Source organism: Bos indicus x Bos taurus, chromosome 27, assembly GCF_003369695.1.
Source record: "Bos indicus x Bos taurus breed Angus x Brahman F1 hybrid chromosome 27, Bos_hybrid_MaternalHap_v2.0, whole genome shotgun sequence".
NCBI lineage: Eukaryota > Metazoa > Chordata > Mammalia > Artiodactyla > Bovidae > Bos > Bos indicus x Bos taurus.
In genome coordinates, this window is record NC_040102.1 from 35,038,757 (window position 1) to 35,059,030 (window position 20,274).

Below are 20,274 nucleotides of genomic sequence, written 5' to 3' on the forward strand. Positions count from 1 at the left end.
CAATGAACTGAGTTCCCTGTGAAAGCTTTGGTTATACGTCAGTTTTGTTTTGTTTTTGTTTTGTTGTTTTTTTTCTCTTTTTGGAGATGGGGTTTTGGCATGTGGGATCGTGGTTCCCCGACCAGGGATTGAGCCCCACCCCCACAACAGCAGAAGTATGGAGTTTTAACCATTGGAAGGGAAATCCCTCTTAAGCCTTGATTTTGCCTGAATTCTATTTTCCCATCCCTGTGCTTTTCCTCCCCTGTCTGGAGACCTAGAACTTAGCTGCAGCCTTTTTGCAGGAGCCAGACCTTCCCTCTCCCTCTCCTCTCTCAGCCCAGGAAGTAGAAACCAATACAGTGCTTTAATCTTCCTGGGGAACATCATTATCATTTGATATGCCAACGTGCAAGTGGGCAGTTTGCCAATCTTGTCATTTTGGAAGCAAATTGGCTTAAGTAATCACCTAAAGCATCCTCTTCCCTGGGACTTTTTCTTCCCCCTATGTAGGAAACAGCACCTGTCATTTCTGACTGTGAGGAACAGAGGAAAAGGCTCTTCTCCTAAGTGATACAAGGGGGTTGTTTGAAGCCTTTGCCGGCCTTCCATTTAAATAAAGCGCTCTCTCTCCTTCTTCTTTTTTTAAAGTAAAAATTCCCTGCACGCTCAGTGTTGTCAAATATTCAATTTAAACTCTCCCTGTTATTTACATCCTCCATCCTAACAACCATGATTACACAAGAAAATGTTGTCCCTGCGGAGAGCATTCGGGCCACGTGGGTCTGGTGTTATTACCCTGGCGATTCTTGTGTCCCGTGGGCTGGGTCCCAAAGCCTGGCCCCCATTGTTCCCTTTGTTCCTTCCAGCACCCAGAGGCGTTCTCTATGGCAGCAGACAGCGATGATTTCCATCTCTCAATAATCAGCCCTGTTTCCAAGGGGATGGAGCCAGGGGAGCCAGAGACTGGAAGCTGCTGGGCGCTGTGCCCCCGGGGGTGGACAGCCCCCCTGCCCTGCTCTCCCTGCCTCCCTGCTACTCCTGATGGACGTGGGAAATGAACATCCTGCCTCTTCTGTTTCTCAGACAGAGGTTTTCTAGGTCGCCTAAAACCAGGTGCCGGATGCCGCCTCCTTCCTTCCCCAAGGCTCTGGCTGCCGGGCTGCTGTTACCTTCTGACTCAGGCCCGGGGGCAGTAACAGGACATTGTGTTTGGACCCTGGCAGGTGGTCATGGGCTGACTCTTGACAATGACTACGGGGGCCGCACACCTGAGTGTTCGATGACAGGGAGGCTGCAGAACAGTCTGCAGACCCTCACCCTGGCTGGGTGCTGCCTTGTCACATTACCTCCTAAGATCCATGGTGATTTGATCTCGGAGTCAACGCTCTTTGCTCCGTTATCGCTGAATTGTTTGACCTACGTAGTTAGGTGAGCAAGCAAGGAGACCTGCTGTTTGTTTTTGCTCCTTGCTCCACCCCCCACCTCCGCTGAAGCAGGGGTCCCAGTAAAGCCTTGCCTGAAAAACAAAGATGAAAATGCTTCCTCCCTGTCAACTGAGACCTGCGATGCCTTGGACAATTGCTGCTGCTGCTAAGTCACTTCAGTCGTGTCCGACTCTGTGCGACCCCATAGACAGCAGCCCACCAGGCTCCCCCATCCCTGGGATTCTCCAGGCAAGAACACTGGAATGGGTTGCCATTTCTTTCTCCAATGCATGAAAGTGAAAAGTGAAAGTGAAGTCACTCAGTCGTGTCCGACTCTTAGCGACCCCATGGACTGCAGCCTACCAGGCTCCTCCATCCATGGGATTTTCCAGGCAAGAGTACTGGAGTGGGTTGCCATCGCCTTTTCCGTGGACAATTGCAGGATCTTGAAAATACTGAAACTGTGAGTGGGAGCCGTGTCGTCAAAGAGGTGAATGGTGATAATACCGAGGCATTCTCCTGTCACTGCCGAGTGCGAGGAATAAAATGCCAGAATCCCCTCTGGACATCTTTTTTATGGCCGGGGGAGGCTTGATTGTGTAATATTGTGGGCATAGTAATTGCAAACTTCATTTGGGATGCTGGTGGCATCCAGTGTTAGCCTCCTGTGATCTGCTCATATAAATTTTTCTGAGTTGCTTTAATTCACATTCCTGAACCCCCAAATAACCTTAATGTGGGAGGTATTACTTCATCACAGTTACCACAGTAAAACGCATCATCACTTTCTTTATTATTCCATCGACTTCCTATTTTACATGGTAGCTGAGACCATCTTGTCCATAACTACCCTCCTGCTTTACTTGAGAAATCTGGGCTTAGAGAGAAGAAATTGGTTTGTCTTATAAAAACCCCAATTTCTCTTCTGACAAAGCCTGGTTAAAACTCCTAAATTTCCTACTTTTCAACTCCCTTCTGGCATCCGGATGCCTCCTAATTCATAGAGCTTCAAACTAAATTCATGATCGTTTCTGTTCAGTATTTAGCCTCAGATCGTTGAACAAGTGAAACCAAATATATTTTTTAAAATGTGTGCAAACCAGAGCCATGCATGGCTCCTTCCCCAACCACCCCCCAACCCCATTGTCAGGATTATCGCTGCCCCATTCATTAATGGTGAGAAGAAAAGCAGGAAGGGAGCTGCAAGCTAAAGATGGTCGGTGCAGAGAACAAACTGAGAGGAGGGCCCCATCTTCAACTGAGGGATCAGTAGTTCACGTCATCAAAATTGAGGGAGCTGGTGAAATCAACACAACCTCGATGTCAGAATCAGGCTCCAGGAATGAGGATCGAGGAGAGTAGTCAGCAGCTGGCCACGTGTCTAGGACTGTCCAGAGAGACAGAAGCCTAATATTGTCAGGATATTTACTTTGAAAAGCTCAAGTCCATCAGGCTCTAGGTAGAAGGCTACTATACACACCCAAACCTCACTGATTGTCAAGCAGTGCTCTCACTGGCTCGAGGACAGGGTCAGATGGGACCCCTAAACCCACTGTGCCCCGAACAAGCCTGGGCAGATGTAAGCCAGCTCCAGCCCCGCAAGAATGCACTCATTTCCCAGTGATGAGGATGCTGGCCATGTTTCTCCAGCATCCATGGTGTGACTCTGAACCAGAGGGAGGATTTCTGGGCAAAAGTATAGGGAATTTTAGCCAGCTAATAATGAAAATTTAGGGTGTCAAAGGGCAGACATATTTAGAGAGCTGGGTCCTTTGATCTCATGTCCACGTGTAGTCAGCTTCCTGGAGTTGGGGGCTAACGTGTCGTGATTGATGCAGTGGGTTAGACTCAACTGCACAAAGTTTACGATTCAGCAATGTCTGCCTGACATTTATTACCACTCAGACTGGCAGTCATAAATCCAGCTTCATTGTTACAGTCAAATGACTCCTCTCATGAGAAAAAGGAACAAAGGGGAATAATCCACAGCTGTGCTATTCATTCTTTGTCATATCAAAAAAAAAAAAAGGAAAAAAAAAGTTTAGAAATGAATAGGTCATGTTGTAGCAGATTCATATTTATGGACATGCACGCATGTATTCTGTAGACAAATGCTATATAAAAACATCTGTTAAACTCAGCTCCACCTATGAAAATGATGTTGAGTAGGCGGCTGTCTCATCTCTCTGTGTTAGAGTCAAACCTATCACAAGCACTTCTTGCTAGCTGCAAGTGTGGGTTCTGGAAACAAGGAAAAGCCCAACAGGCAGGCAGAGTTACTGACTTAGATGCTTGTGGGGACAGATGGCTGGTAAAGATGCTTGAGCCTGGGGTTGGGGGGTGGGGGAAGGCAGTTGGAGACAGATAAAGGTGCCTCTTGGGAATTCACACTGACAGCTTACGGAAAGCTTTAATCTTTGCTCTTCTGGGAAGCTATTTCCTGTTGGAGTTATACTAGCCGCATCCTTCTATATAGGGTTCTAAATCATCATGTATTTTTAAAAACAAGAACGATCAAAATGAGAAAGAGGACCAAGATCCTCTTAATGGCTTCTTCCAACTCTTATACTGAATGGTTCTATTTTACATCAAACAATTATTAGCTAGTTGGATGATAGAAAAGAGGAGAGAAGAAGAAATGCATATAGCTAATTGGTTTAAATGCTATAATTTTTTAATAAAAGTCTCACTGAGTGTGTGAGCTCAGTTGTTCCTTCTCCAGGGGAACTTCTGACCCTGGGATAGGATCTGTGTTTCTTATGTCCCCTGCATTGGCAGGAAGGTTCTTTACCACTAGCGCCACCTAAGGTATCACTCATCTCGCCTTAAATAGTGAGAAACTGAAGCTCAGGAAACTCCCATAACTTGCCCAAGATCATAGAGCAAATAAACGGCAGAACCACATTCTAAATTCAAGTTATTTTTTAACTCCTCCATCATTTCCTTTATAGTATCCCCTTCATTTGGAACTTTTTATTCAGTAAATAATTATTAAATTGATATATGCACAGAACCCATACAACTTTTTTAGTCTTTGCTGTAAACTGGATTGCCAGGGTTTGAGAAAAAAAAAAAGGTAAACAGGCTTTGGGTTTCACCTCCTAGAGGTACCCATCTCTATTCTCAGAGAATAGAGCTTTGGCGAAAGAAGTGTGATTGCAAAGAAAAGCTGGTTTGTTCTCTTCAAATCCTAGCAACAAGCCAGATAACATCAGATATTTCCTAGAAGTAGGAATCGTGCTCTGTTTTTACAACACCTGCAGCGATCAGGCTTTAGAGTAACCAAGACATGTGTTACTGGGTAAGGACTGAGTCTATATCCACCCAGAGAGAAGCTTACCACTCACCTGGGAAGATGGGCAGGTTCTGAACTAGTGAGTGACTGATATTAAAAAAACTAGTTCATTTACATCGCAATGCCATCAAAGAAGTAAATGGCTGGCAGAACCCCCCAGGTGTGGAACACTCAGGTTATTATAAACCTCCATGGGTAGCTTGTAAAGGATTCCAGAATAGTGTTCATCACAATTAAACTCTATAACTAAAGGACACTGAGAGATGGTAGCTTATATAAAGAAGTAGGAGATGAGCTTGTAATTGACTTTAAAATAAGTGGTAAGGAACAAGATAATGAAGACAGAGCCTTTAAAAAAGATACCGAGTCAGAAGTAGAAACTTGTTGGCTTTTAAAAAATGTGTCTCCAAAATGCCAAGTATTCTCCATGCCCTGACTATATTTTCCTGTTGTTAATTACTTTAACAGCAACATGCTCTAGTTAAGCAAGAGGGCTGGAGAAAAGGACACACCACTGAGAAGTTCTGAATATGTGGTCCTCGTAGCCAATCAACAGGAAAGCTGCAAAGGAGATCCAACGAGAGAAAGGAAGAATGAATGTGGGAGAAAAAGGGAAAGAAAACTCAAACCATTTATGAATGTTCCTCCAACTGACTATGGACTCCTGGAGGCCAGAGGATGTCTTTTCTCTCATGGGTGTGATCTTCCAAAGGCTTTGACAGTTCTAAGAGTTGCTGCAGACTGACTTTCTTGTAGTATGACGGTCCTTCTTTCCATTAGTCTCAAGCTCAACCAAAGAGATTATTTGTTAAAAAACTTTTTATTTTATGTTGAAGTATAGTTGATTCACAATACTGCGTTAGTTTCAGATGTACAGAAAAGTGATTTAGTTATACATATACATGTGTCTATTCTTTTTCAAGTTCTTTTTCCTTTTGTTCCATAATATTGAACAGAGTTCCCTGTGCTACACAGTATGTCCTTGTTGGCTCTCCATTTTATATTTTAAAAAAATTAATGTGGAATCTACAAAAATGTTAGAGATGAACCTTTTTGCAAAGCAGAAATAGAGATACAGATGTAGAGAACAAATGGATGACACACCAAGGGGGAGGGAGGGGAGGATGAACTGAAAGACTGGGTTTGGCGTATTGCATAGATACTATATGTATAAAACAGTCAACTAATGAGAACCTACCGTAAGCACAGAGACTTCTACTCAACGCTCTGTGGTGACCTCAATGGGAAGGAAATCCAAAAATGAGGGGGTATATGTGTATGTATAGCTGATCCACTTTGCTGTACAGCAGAAACTAACACAACATTGTGTTAGCAACTATACTCACACAAAATGTTTTTTAAAAGAGAGATGATCTTTTTGACAAGAGAGAAAAACATCCTTACTACCTTGCTTACACATATGCAGCATTGATGATCACGGAATTCATATCGGGGGAGCCAATCTCATCTTTCCATTCTGAGCTTCTTCGGACTATTTACAGCCAGAGCAGTAAACTGATGGGACACAATGTTGACCCAACGCAGCAACTCTCTGGAGTCTGAACAGTAAAACTGCCGGCACTGCTGCTGTTACGGATACCAATTAACACTCGATCCAGCTGTGAAGACAATATCCAGCAACATAAGAACAGACAATGACAGCCTGATTTTAAAGTAGAACACTTGGCCACTGAGTTGGCCACTGCAAGGAAACCTTTCCTGGCCCATCATTTGTGGTTTTATGGTCAGACTTTTAATCTTTTTTAAAGTCAGGTAGAAAAATGCACTGAATTCTCAGAATTGCAAGGATGCAATAGGGGAATCCATTATTATGAATAGCAATTTCACATTTCCCCTTTAATTAAAAAAAGTGACTAAATTTACAGCCAAATGCACTATACTGTACATTTCTTCAACGTTGTGAAACTGAATCAGCCCTTACTGATCCTGGTGGCCACTTGGGGAATGAGAGAACTTGAGCGTGGACTTCAATCTCTGTTGACGTGTCAGTTTGGCACAGAAGGATACTTCGAGTGCTCTTCACAGTGTAACGTGTTCATGATAGTTGGAGGTAGGGGGACAGAGAATATATTTTTTTTTCCTTCACTCATATAATTTGAAGAGTATAGAATGTGGTTTTTAAAGGTCAGAATGAATTGCTAATGAAGTTGAGGCATTTGAAATTAACAAATAAAACTGCTCCTCAGAATGGTGACTAAGGAACAATTAATCATGTGGGGGAAATGGCAGCTGAGTAGACCCAGCAGGAAAATTTCTTTTTAACTAGTTGCCATAGAGCCTTCAAATGGCATTACTGAGAAGCTGTTTGGTTTTAATTCCTTTCCTTTCTCTTAGGCTATATACTTTTTTAAGAAAAAACAACCAATGTGCACCATTTTTCTAGAAAAAGAGAAGCCAAGGCAGACGCTCCCCCACCCAGACTCTTGCAGACATTCAGAAGTATATGGACCGGCCATGACTCTTCCCTCTTTAACTCAGCATGGGGAGGAATCAGGGTTACATTATGTAGGTATAAACTTCACCTTATTCTAATTAATTTTTAAATATAAATCACTGGCTATTTTGGGCTTTTTTTTTCATTATACAAAAATCAATTTTATTTCATTAGCAACAAAACAAAAAAAAATGAAATTTAAGAAGATGTCATATAAATCAAAATTTTAAAAAAGTATGGTCTAGTCACCAAGTCGTGTCTGACTCTTGGTGACCACATGGACTGTAGCCCACCAGGTTCCTCTGTCCATGGGGTTTCCAGGCAGGAGTACTGGAGTGAGTGGTTTGCCATTTCCTTCTCCAAGCTTTTAAACTGTTATAACACAGGGACTTCCCTGGTGGTCCAGTGGTTAAGACTCTGGGCTTCCACTACAGGGGGCACGGGTTCCACCCCCAGTCAAGGAACGAAGATCCCACACGCAGGACAGCAAGGCCAAAACAGAAAAGGAAAAAAAAAAAAGCCTATTATAATGCAAAATGACTTAATATACTCTTTAAAATCAGTGTTGACCTCCCCTCCTTCCTACCTTGGAGAACACCTGCTTTAAAATCTGCTTAAGCAAGCATTTTGTGTTTGCTCCTAGGTGCTTTGCGTTTCTATATGGACTACATTTGCCAGATTTGAGTTAGATATCCTGAGTCCATGGGCTTCCCAGGTGGCGCTAGTGGTAAAGAACCTGCCTGCCAATGCAGGAGACTTAAGAGATTCAGGTTTGATCCCTGGGTGGGAAGATCTCCTGGAGAAGGGAATGGCAACCCACTCCAGCATTCTTGCCTGGAGAATCCCATGGACAGAGGAGCCTGGTGGGCTATAGTCCATGGGGTCACAAAGAGTCAGACCGGACTGAAGCGACTTAGAACACACCCTTAGTCCATATGCTGAGACTCTCAGAATTTCATTTCACATCAAAATATTTATACATGAAATTCCAAGTTAAATTTATCAACATGAAGGTAACAATAAAATAACCAGATAGTTCAGACGTGCATATCTTAAAGTAGAAAGCTCAGGCAGCATTTAACCCGGAGATTTGTATTTGTGAGCACTTGACATGTATTAATTAGCTAATCCACACCATAAACCTATGAAGTAGTTCAGCATGACTTTAGGATGAATACATTAGGTAAGACGCCAGAGAAGAAAAAAAAATTCCATCCCCAAAATAGTATGCTGATAGGAACCTTCTTATTCCGGTCACGAAAGAACAGTCATCAATTCTTTGTATGAGCTGATCAAACAAAGATTATATAGCTTGGATGGAAGACAGAAAGAGTAGTGATTTTATTACCTAACCGTTTTGTTGGTGCCGTTTAGTCGCTAAGTCATGTCTGACTCTTTGCAACCCTGTGGATGTAGCCCATCAGGCTCCTCTGTCCATGGGGTTTCCTAGGCAAGAAGAATACTGGAGTGGGTTGCCATTCCCTTCCCCAGGGGATCTTTCTGACCCAGGGACTGGACCCATATCCCCTGCATTGACAGGTGGATTCTTTACCACTGAGCCACCAGAGAAGCTCCATCTGAGAGTTTAGAAAGGTTTTCTTATTGGAGTTCCAATATTCTGTGTTCATGTGACTTGTCAGAAACTCCCCACTCAAAGGCAAGCCTCAGAAGAGGTGTGTGACACCCTCCCCACCTCCCACTTACCCCAGGACTCAAATTTCCCAGTGGAAATAAGAAAAGCTATCACATGTTCTTCTCCTCCTGGTCTGATGGCCTAATAACCTCACGTCAAAAGAAAGGTAGAAGTCAAGTGAAGTGAAACTCACTCAGTCGTGCCCGACTCTTTGTGACCCCACAGACTATACAGTCCATGGAATTCTCCAGGCCAAAATACTGGAGTGAGTAGCCTTTCCCTTCTCCAGGGGATCTTCCCAACCCAGGGATTGACCCAGGTCTCCCACATTGCAGGCAGATTCTTTACCAGCTGAGCCACCAGGGAAGCCCAAGAATACTGGAGTGAGTAGCCTATCCCTTCTCCAACAGATCTTCCCGAACCCAGGAATCAAACTGGGGTCTCCTGCATTGCAGGTGGATTCTTTACCAACTGAGATATGAAGGAAGCCCTAGAAAGGTATAAAGGCTCCTATAGATCCCATGTATGTTTATATGTCATCTAAGAGGTAAAAGGAAAACAAATTCTATTGGTTATTGTAGTCAAGCAACTACAGATAAGTTTTATTACTACTTTTATCAGCCGGAGGGATCACTGGAGTCCTCTCTACTTAGCAGATTGCTTTATGATCATATTTATGAATGTGCCTGGCTGGGGAGACTATGTATAACAAAAGCTCGTTAACTTGAGTCTCATTCCCATGGCATTTGCGGCCAATGGCCCAGAAGCCAGCCTGAAGTTTCCTTCTGTACCTAAAGAAGAAAAACTCTTTGCAAAGAAAGTGCATTGCATGCCCAGCACTGTAGATTTCCCCTCTCTGAGACACCATAGACTATTTCAGCTACTTAGTGAGCATCCTTTTAAATATAAAAATATTCCTCTAATATAAGCACACAATTAGCCTTGTGTGTTGGGGCTTCCCCAGTGGCTCAGTGGTAGAATCTGCCTGCCAATGCAGGAGATGCGGGTTGATTGCTGGGTCTGGAAGATCCTTTGGAGGAGGGCATGGCAACCCACTCCAGTATTCTTGCCTGGAGAATCCCTATGGACAGAGAAGCCTGGAGGGCTGCAGTCCATGGGGTCACAAAGAGTCAGATGCGACTGAACACTGAGGCTTGTGTGTTAACTCCAAATCATTTTTCCCTCATGGGGGTCAACTCCAAATGGGCAGCAGTTGGTTGGTCTAGTTGATACTGCTACAAGTATTATGGATTGGTGCCAGTACTTTGAATACTGACGATTTGGATACTCTCACTCTTTCAAATAGATAGGGTTCTCCCTTGGTTCCCTGAATGGAGATTTTAAGGGAAATTTTTGGACTCTTCTGTCTCCTGGAATCTCCCCTGTAATCAGATGGTCCTTCCAGAGCAGTAGCTCTGCAGGGGCTCATCCTCTCCACCAGAATTTGTATGGCTATCTGAAATTCTTCCCTTACATCTCAATCCCATCATTCCTCATGAAATTGGAAGGTAAGAAACTACCTAATTAAACAAAAAGAACCATTCCCACCCAATAAGAGACAAAAACAATAAGCCTCTAGCTTCCCTAGCTGAGACGCTCCCATTCAACACTTCCCCAAATAGAAATCACATCCATCGCAGAATATGTCACCTCCATGGTACACAGGAATGATCACTCCTTTTATTTGCATGGATAGAAATAAAGAAATTTGAAAACAAACCACAAGACCTCTGGTAGGGTGTTTACTTGGACTTGACAGATTACCAAAGAGCCATGGTATCTAGATAAGGAATTCTAAAATAATCTGATATCTATAAAGGGTTTGGCACAGCCTCTCTGAAAAGCAAAAGAGATTTACATTCATTGGTGTGTCTATATTGTTATTAACAACAATAATAAAAAAAAACACTATAAACACAAACAGAAACAAAGATTTTTTTTTTCTTTCTTTTTTACTTAGTGCTTATTTTACAGCAGACTTGACAAAGAAAGCTTTATTCTACACATTCAAAGAAAAGTCATCATGGGAAGTTTGTAGCTCTGTGGTGTGCTTTCCAAAACAGAAAAATAGATTCTTCCTATCAAAGCTTCCTTCCTTCCCACGGGACGGACCGTGGCTGGTGAGACTGGCGGGGCTGGCTCTCTCTGAAGTCACAGAAACTGACAAGCCTGCTCTCTCCTGAGTGGACCCTTCTCAATAGAACAGGGCCAAATTGCAACCACCTCCGTAAAGACACTGTGCATCCCTATGTCATTCCATTTATTGCTCACCAAGTTGTAACCACCTTAGGTCTCTGTGGAAAAATCACAGACACCCAGAAAACCCTGACATGGGGAGACCAACCCCCTGTGGTCACAATGTACAAAGGGCAACCCCAGTCAGGGCTCTAAGAAGCATTCAGAATAGAGTGTAAATGCCCAGCTTTGCAGTGAGCCTGCAGGACTACAAATCCAGTTGCCGTGCAGAAGGTTTCAACCTAGAGATTTCAGCTTCAGAGACATTCCCCTTCAGAGAGGAACAGTTTTCCAGTCTGCCATACTGGCCAGTGGCATTCTCTCCAGAGTGGCTGAATCTCAGCTCAGCAAGAGGACTTGAGTGACAAAGACAGGAACGGGTGACCTCAATGTCCAAGGTGGTTATTTGTGCAGAATTCCCTCATTTCTTTCCAGATCCTCCGTGCCCTACACGAACATCCACAATTCAGGCCAACTTCATAGGAAAACATTCTTTTATTTCCCTCTCATTCTGGGGCTGATCGTTCTTTTCATGAATGCCTTTGGGAAAACGTTTCATCGAGGTCAACTGCTATTAAGACATTTTTGCCTAAGAGGATCATCATGCAGGCAAACTAATTCTTTTCCTAAGCTATTATTTTGGCAGCTTGCAAAAGAGGACTTGGCTTAACCTTGAGAAACTATTCTTTGAATGATCAGGAAAAAAAAAAAAAAAGGAGGATTTCTCCTTGATTTACCGTCCTTATTCTTGATCGGATGGCAAAGCTGGCTCGTATATTTGAAGGTGAAATGAGAATTTGTGTCCATTATGTAACTTCTACTAATGGTGGTCAGGCTCTGTGCACGTTGCCACCAATTGTGTTCAACACGATGAAAAAATAAAGTTTATTTCTTGATAGACGTGGTTTGCATTTCCACCAGCAAGGAGTTAACAGAATAATTACATGGTGAAGAAATCTGAGAATAAATTGGAAACTGAGATTTTTTTCCCCACTGTCTTTAAGTTTGAATGATGCTCCTGCTGTTTGCTATAGGATTATGATGTAGAACATGTGCTAAATATATTATCAGGAAAGAATTTTTCCAAAATCCATCCACATATCATAGCTTACCACAAAATTAAAAAAAAATAGAAAGAAAGGAAGCTCATTCATTCCCCAAAACTAAGATTAGTCCTATGTTAATCTGAATCCTCATGAGAAATGTTCATTGTTCGTGAACAGATCTTCCTCTGGTGGTTGGTAAGCATTTCTCCAAGGCAGAAAATCCTGACTTTTTTTCTCATCTCTTGATTGATGTTCTTACTACTTATTCTTCAGGCTGTAAGACAGAAGGAAACACCATTTTATCTGCTTTCATAATTACATATTTCAATCTTCTCCCCACCCACCCTCTCTCTCAAGCTCTTCCCACCCCCGACACCACTTTAGCCATCAAATTAAAGTAAGGATGAATCGATAGAATGAATTGTTTAAGTTTTCAATAAGCTGTGTATATCTTAATTCAATTACCAATGTCACCTCTGTGTATACACAAGAAAAACTCTATTTCTACTTTGGCAAACCAGACACCAAATTCATTCTGAAAGTTCTTGTGAAAAATGAAAATAATAAGTTGAATCTTATGTACAGTGTATTGCAAATACCCATCTGTAAGATTCAGGTTTCACTCATTGCAAAGCCCTCCTTTTGGGAGGAAAGAATAATTTTATAGCATTTAGATTTCAAAGAATTACAAGTGCTTTTCTCAGTTCATTTGGAATTTTCAGTTAAATAGGAAAACATTGCTTCTGGTCTTGCTCTCAAAAAGTATTGATTGAAAGCAAATAGATAACCAACTTTTAAACAGGTTTTTAGTCTTTGTTCTTTGTGGTAAAAAGATGCCTCCATATATTACATTCCTACCACGTGACAAAATTTCCACATTTATTATTATTATTATTATTAGCTGCATTGGTGGGGGCAGCATGTGGAACTTCCGGAGCTAGGAGGGGAACCCCACACCACCTACAGTAGAAGCCCAGCGTCTTAAACCCTGGCCCATCAGGGAGTGAAGTGAACTCGCTCAGTCGTGTCTGACTCTTTGCGACCCCGTGGACTGTAGCCCACCAGCCTGCTCTGTCCATGGAATTCTCCAGGCAAGAATACTGGAGTGGGTTGCCATTTCCTTCTCCAGGGGATCTTCCCAACCCAGGGATTGAATGCAGGTCTCCCACATGGCAGGCAGATGCTTTATCCTCTGAGCCACCAGGGAACACATCAGGGAAGCCCACACTAATTTTACGTTATAATGTAATCCCCTCAACCACCTTTAACGTGAGTGTCATTTCTCCCCATTTTAAAGGTGAGAGCAGTGAGACTAAACTTGGCTAAGTTACCAGAACAGCCATCAGCTGCCAAGGCGGGGAGTCGAATCCTGGGAAAGATCAAAATCAAAGGTTTAAGTTTTGAAAGAGCTTTTGGAAAGAGCTTGTTGACAAGATGTGAAAGGGATTTTTCTTACACTGAGGAAGGTTTCTTCTGTCTGCAATCAGCCTGCCGAGTTGTATCTTTTAACAATCTCCATTTACCCTAAGGCTATATTTTAGGACCGAGGGTGACAATGTGCTGCTAAGTTCTGCTAAGTTGCTTCAGTCGTGATCGACTCTGTGCGACCCCATAGGTGGCAGCCTACCAGGCTCCCCCGTCCCTGGGATTCTCCAGGCAAGAATACGGGAGTGGGTTGCCATTTCCTTCTCCAGTGCATGAAAGTGAAAAGTGAAAGTGAAGTTGCCCAGTCGTGTCCGACTCTTAGATGCTAGACAATGTGCTAGAGTAGGTCAGAATCATTGCACAGATTTTCCTGTTCAACACTGAGATCTAAATATCTTAGCGGAAATCTGATAAATGAAAACACACACACCACAAAGGAAAATTCTTCTACTCACCTAGAAGCACACAGCATATCTTGAAATTTTATTTTCCAAAAAACAGTGTTGTCATAGAGTATTCTTAGGATCTGAATAAGAATTAAATGCTCTTGGGATAATGTAGACCAAAAGAAAATGGAGACTACTTGCATTTGGTGGGGTGGGGGTTTGAAATTTTGCCTTGGAATGACCCTGGTAACCACAGATGCTTTTTAATAGTTGTTATAAAAAGAAAGAACCTGTTTTAGAATCTCACATTCAGTGTCTGCTACCATCCGGTCATGACCTAAGGAAATTCTACAGTTCTTGTCATCTCGCTGAATTAATGTGACATAGAGGTTGGAAGTTCTCACTAAGCAAACAAGTATAATCGCATTTTTTAAAACTGCAAAGATGAACACTTTTCAAATGAAAATGAGTTTGAAGTGCAGTATGTCCACATAATAGTAAGAAGACCAAATATATTCCTAGCTGAGCAGACTTCAATCCTGATTACATCGTTTAGAAGAAACCACAAGAGAGGTTTCGGTTTTTTTTTTTTTTTAAACTTATAGTAAAAGTGTTATACTAAGAACATAATCCCATAATGAGGAAAAATAGTGCACTCTTCTTTTTTATGGGCAGAATAATTATTCAGATCCTTCCTAAACACACAGAAGTAATGACAAATTAAAATGCCTTCCAATTCCATACAGCTTTTATAATTATTCAGCCGTTACTGTTATTATTGCTGGAAAGCCTCCTTCGTAGTTTAGTCAGCATCCCATCTGATACAAAAGAACATGGAAAATTTTACTGCTATTAATAAATATGCAGCCATCCAATCCAAGAAGAAAATTCTTTCTCATCTGAGAGATAAGCTGCATAATTCATGTATTTTCAGAAATTTCCTTAAATAGAAAATTGAAGAAAGGCATAGGAGAAAAAAAAGAATTCAGTACATAGCTTCCATTTGTGGGCAGGGATGGTCTTTGTTTTCAGTCTTCAACGTGATTCTGTTTGAAGAGACAATTTCAGTTGCATTGTATTCATACCAATCAAACAGAACTCACTTTATTTTCGACTTGTATCATGGTAAAAATGATGACAATGTGATCTTTTCTTTCATTATCTAAAAAATACGACCCTGTAATTAAAGGTTACTGGGACTTTTCTTGGGATTTTAGAATGCAATGAGAAAAGCTTAGAACAATTTGTGATGGGTATCTCTGATTTTTAAGAGAAGTTTCCACATCAGTACACAGTGCGGCTTCCACGATCCCCAGTCCTGTTGGAGTTCCTGCCCCCAAAAGGGACGTGTACGAGCATGCTTAGTCACTCGTGCCCAACTCTTTGCAACCCTATGGACTGTAGCCCACCAGGCTCCTCTGTCTGTAGGATTCTCTGGGCCAGAATACTGGAGTAGGTTGCCATTCCTTGCTCCAAGGGATCTTCCTGACCCAGGGATCAAAATCAAGTCTCCTATACTGCAGGTGGTTTCTTTGCTGTCTGAGCCACAAGGGAAGCCCTAAAAAGAGATGGGATGGCCTTAAAAACAGGTCTTGGATTTCAAAGTCCCAGTCAGAGAAGAGTCACATGTGCAGGTCCAGTTGGTAAAAAGCTTTTCTTTCCACTAATCACCCCATTCACCCATCTGACCTGACAGGTCCAGAGAGTAAGGATGCTCTGAATGGGCTGTGAGACAGAAGTGTAATGCTGTCTGATAAAGACTTAATACCTGAAAAGGAGTCTTAAATGCTGAAATTAAACTGTTCTCACCATTGAAAATGACCAGAAATGTACACAGTTTTCTTAGATATTATCAAGGTGAGAGAGAGAAGTAGAGAAAGCGTTCAGACCAAGTGCGTTTAAAGTGGTGAGTAAGGGAAAATGAAATGAATCATTACCCCCAGGCTGAATTTACAGTTTGATAAACCAATCGAAAAGCAAAAGAGAACATCCTCAGTTCTGATTAAGCCCAGTTTCTGACAGCCAGGCAGCAGTTAGCAGTGACATGAACCATGAAGCTCTAAGCCATGTCTTATCTGAAATGATATGCCCAGGACCCATCAGATGAGGAGTTATGTTCCAAAATCTTCCACAGACACGTTTCCGGACAGTCGCTGCCTTTGAACTTATTCAACCCACTGCCTGTGCCTAAAAGGACTTCCAAGGGCTTGCTATCTTTGTCCGAGGTGTTAAGACAGTGACAACAATAAACCAGATTGAATTATGTTTCCATAATTGAACATCAGCAATCTCTAGTCTTTCTTTCCCTACATTTTCTAACTTGAATCCACAGTAGAAATTCAAGAGTTTTTCCTGACCTGATTCTTCCTCTCCCGCACCCCATAACCAATCAACCGTACATCTGACTGGCTTCGTTTCGCTCTCCCAAGGGTTATTTGCCCTGCATCCGCTGCCCCTGCCCTATTTCTGGGCCTTGACACCGTACCATCTTCTATCTGGTAAGTTTTGCAACCACCCTGCTGTCTCCTCGCACTGCAGTCATACTAGGCCTAGGTTCCCATCACCTACCGGAAGAAAATACAATCACAAAAGTCCTCTGTGATGTGACCACCGCCTTCTCCTGCATCTCCATCTTTTTGTTGGTCACCTTCATGATCACGCGAAACCCTGACCACAGAGACCTGCTTGAGGTCTCCAAACCTGCCAGGCTCCCATGTGCTGCCACAGTGTCTTTCTTCCTCCAGGGAGCTCATCCGTGTCACGTGCTCTCATCCTGCTTAGTAGAAGCATATTTTCTCATGATATCCTTTCAGAAAATAACCCTGACAAGCTGTAACAAAATAAATGGATTTGGAAACTTCTGAGCTGCCTCTCAGGAGCAGAGAATAGAACCCCAAGAAAATGTCCAAGCTACAGAAAGTGATTGGTAGACTGCTATACCCAAGGCAAGGGGTACAGTGTGCTTTGCTTCTGTGAGGGGTGAATGGAGGGAATAAGAGGGGTGGGGGAAAAGGGCGAGGAGATAAAGAAGGTAAGGGGGAAGGGGGAAGGAGATGAGGCAGAGAGTAGACCAGGAAGACAGTGTTGTTCTGTGCATGATGCTATCTCCATGATCCTCAAAACTTGTCTAAATACATAAAATATTTGCAATGTGTTATTATTAGTGGAAGTCTATGTAGTCTGATTGATACAGGGGCACTCAAAGTTATAAGGGGAGAAAGATATAGAAAGACCACAAGACACTGGAAGTTAAAAGAAGAGATAGGGCTTTGCATCCTAACAGGTTGCATAAACTTTGTTGGTGTCCTGAGTCAACCCACGTTGACTGAGAGTGGATAAGGTTCAGCTGGGCTATGCAAGGGGAACTTCTCCAAACCTTCTTAGAAAAGCAAATCTCATATATTTTATAATCCATTAAATATAGAAATAACTTACAAAGATTCAGGCTAATTCAGAGAAAATGCAGATAGTCTGAACATTCAAGGAACTGCGACTATTCTGAAGTAAACAGTATTTAAAATGAATGCAGCTCTTCCACTTCCTATTATACTTAGAGTAACAAAATTGAAAAGACCGATCTGTAATTAACTTACCACAACACCTAAGAAAACAAGCCTCCTCTGCTTATACAGAATTTGCATTGTTTATATGCAAATGAGGCTCCTGATGTGTTTGAGAACGATTTATCCCCTTAAGAAGGCAAATATTCTCTTTATAATCTTGTTTACTTTATTCATTTACTTTGCAAAACATTTTTCATCAAGATTACAAGATGTTAGAGGCAGAAGAGACCCCAGGGAAGTCCAAAGTCCTCATAGTACAGATAAGAAGCTCCATGGACCCTGAAGCACCCCCATATACCCTCAGCATTCTTGAGGTCTGCTACCCTTGCACCCCCATTCCTCTGATGCTGGGGGTCCAGCTATAGCTAGGGCAGATGCTAACAGAGCAATGATCCTGCAAAGCTTTAGGTTCAGGGCATCACCAGGACCCATCCGCCTCCCAGTTTGAAGCAAGAGATTCCAGTATCATTTCCAGATACACTGTAGGCTTTGTAAATCTCTGTTTCTAAGCTCCAGCTCCTACTTTAGCTCCCTCAGGAGATCTTTGCTGACTCCCTCTTACCCCAGTCCCATTCTGATTAGCTGCCCATCCTAAGCGTGTTCCTCTATTTTTTTTTTTTTTAATTAAGGTTGCAGATGGAATAAAGTAGTTAACCAGCTGATTTATTTATTTGGCTGCATTGAGTCTTAGTTGCAGCACGCGGGATCTTCGTTGCATCAAAGGGGCTCTTTCGTGGCTCCGCACGGACTCCTTAGTTGTGGTGCCCAGGCTTCAGGAGTTGCAGTGCGTGGGCTTTTGCTCTGCAGCACGTGGGATCTTAGTTCCCCAGTCAGGGATTGAACCCATGGCCTCTGTATTGAAAGGCAGATTCCTAACCACTGGACCACCAGGGAAGTCCCTCCGCTACTGTTTTCCTAACTACATCCTATGGCCAACTTTCATACACTTTCTGCCCACCCGGCAAAGAAGCCCAGGACTCTTTCTATATTTTCAGTGCTTGGGATAAGGCCTGACACAGGCTTTATTAATGCATCAGCTTCTCCAAATAAACCCAGGAAGAAAAACTGGCGAGAGAATCAATCATCTCCTAGGGAATGGAGCCTCACTCTTAGATGCTCACACTGCTCCTTTTCTGACCCACCTTAGCCAAGTTTGCTTCCATGCTGCATTTTTAGATAAGAAACACAATTAAGAATTCAGAGCATATCTCTATTTTTATCTTCTTCTACTCCTCTTTTTACAGATGCAAGGGACTTCTGATTTAAAGTTAGGAAACTTGGTTTTTAAACTCCAACACCAACTGCTACTACTTGGACATTCATGGACCGCATTTTTAATTTTGTTTAGTCTCAGTGCACGCACTGCCAAAAAAATCACTAATAGATAAGAAAAATGAGGTAACATAATGTGTCCAGTAACCACTAAAATTTAGAAATTCAAAGGTCCTTATCCTTGATCTTAGTCAGCTGAAAGAGACACTTTTGATGTAGCTGCTATATAATAAAAAATTTAGCAGATTTTTTGTCCTGGATTCTTGGGTGGAGGTCCTGAGCCCTTAGAATTTCCCAACTGATAGGAGTATCTTTGTTATTCAGGACGGGCTCTGATAGTGTTGGAGAAGGGAACAGCTTGGGTAGCTCCAGTATTCTGGCCTGGAGAATTCCGAGGCCTGGAGAATTCCGTGGGGTCGCAAAGAGCCAGACACAACTGAGTGACTCTCACTTTCTGACAGTGTATGCTAACAAGGTGATGCCTGGTAAGTCCCAGGATAAATTCAGGGTGGGGGCTGGCCATGCCAGATAGACTAGCCAGCAGATTAGAGAGCTGGGGCTTTCAGCCAAATGCTATTACTCTGACCGCAGGGGAAGGGAGGGTGGCTGGAGACCGAGGTCAGTGATGTGGCAAATGATTCAGTCCATCACACTGAAAAAAAGCGAAGCCCCGATAAAAACTCTGGACACTGAAGCTTAGTTAAGCTTCCTTGTTATCCTGTGAATACATCAGTGTGCCAGGATGGTGGGTGGTGCCCCTGATTCCACAATGAGAGGGCACAAGAGCTCTGCGCCTGGGAGCACATAGACCTTACCCGGTGCGTCTTGTCTGGGCCTGATTTCTATGCTTTACAAAGGCCCCCAAACTCTTTGGCTCTAGGAACTGGTCTGATGGAAGACAAGTTTTCCATGGACCATGGGGGAGGGGGGTGGTTTCAGGATACTTCAAGGGCATTACATTTATTGTACACTTTATTTCTAGTATTATTACATCAGCTCCACTTTAGATGATCAGGCATTAGATCTTGGAGGCTGGGGACCCCTGCTTTATAATTAAACTGTAATTATAAATCCAGTGCTATCTTGTGGAGAAGGAAATGGAAGCCCACTTCAGTGTTCTTGCCTGGAGAATCCCAGGGATGGAGGAGTCTGGTGGGCTGCCATCTATGGGGTCGCACAGAGTCGGACACGACTGAAGCGACTTAGCAGCAGCAGCAGCAGCAGTGTTATCTTGAGATCTGCAGTTCCCTCTAGTGAACTGTCTAACCTGAGGGAGTGGTAGGGGCCCTGGAAGTTGTAGACACCTGGTCAGAAGTGCAGGAAGCCTGGGGATCCCCAGTCTTGCAGTTGGGGCCTACAGGGAGGGTGGTCTGATGGAAGATTACATCCTCACCTCCTGAAGGCTTTGCAGACTCCAGGCAACCAGTGCCAGAAGCATGCTGCAGTGCTGCAGCAGCACACCTACCCAGCTCTGCTTCTGGTTTAGTGGGCAGAGCCCAGCCCTGTCTCCATGTGGGCTGGGCCCCAGGCAGGGGCAGGGGGCGGGCTGGGAGCTTCT

General features: G+C 43.0%; 1 protein-coding gene across 1 annotated transcript in view; it reads right to left on the reverse strand.

Moving 5' to 3' along the window:
• Positions 1-10,722: 10,722 nt before the first annotated feature.
• The window catches only part of ZMAT4 (zinc finger matrin-type 4), a 376,717-nt gene continuing 367,165 nt past the window's right edge, over positions 10,723-20,274 (reverse strand). Inside the window, exon 7 of the mRNA XM_027530022.1 lies at positions 10,723-12,344. Within this exon, the coding sequence (XP_027385823.1) occupies positions 12,329-12,344 (16 nt within the window). The 3' untranslated portion in view covers positions 10,723-12,328. The remainder of the gene's footprint in view (positions 12,345-20,274) is intronic.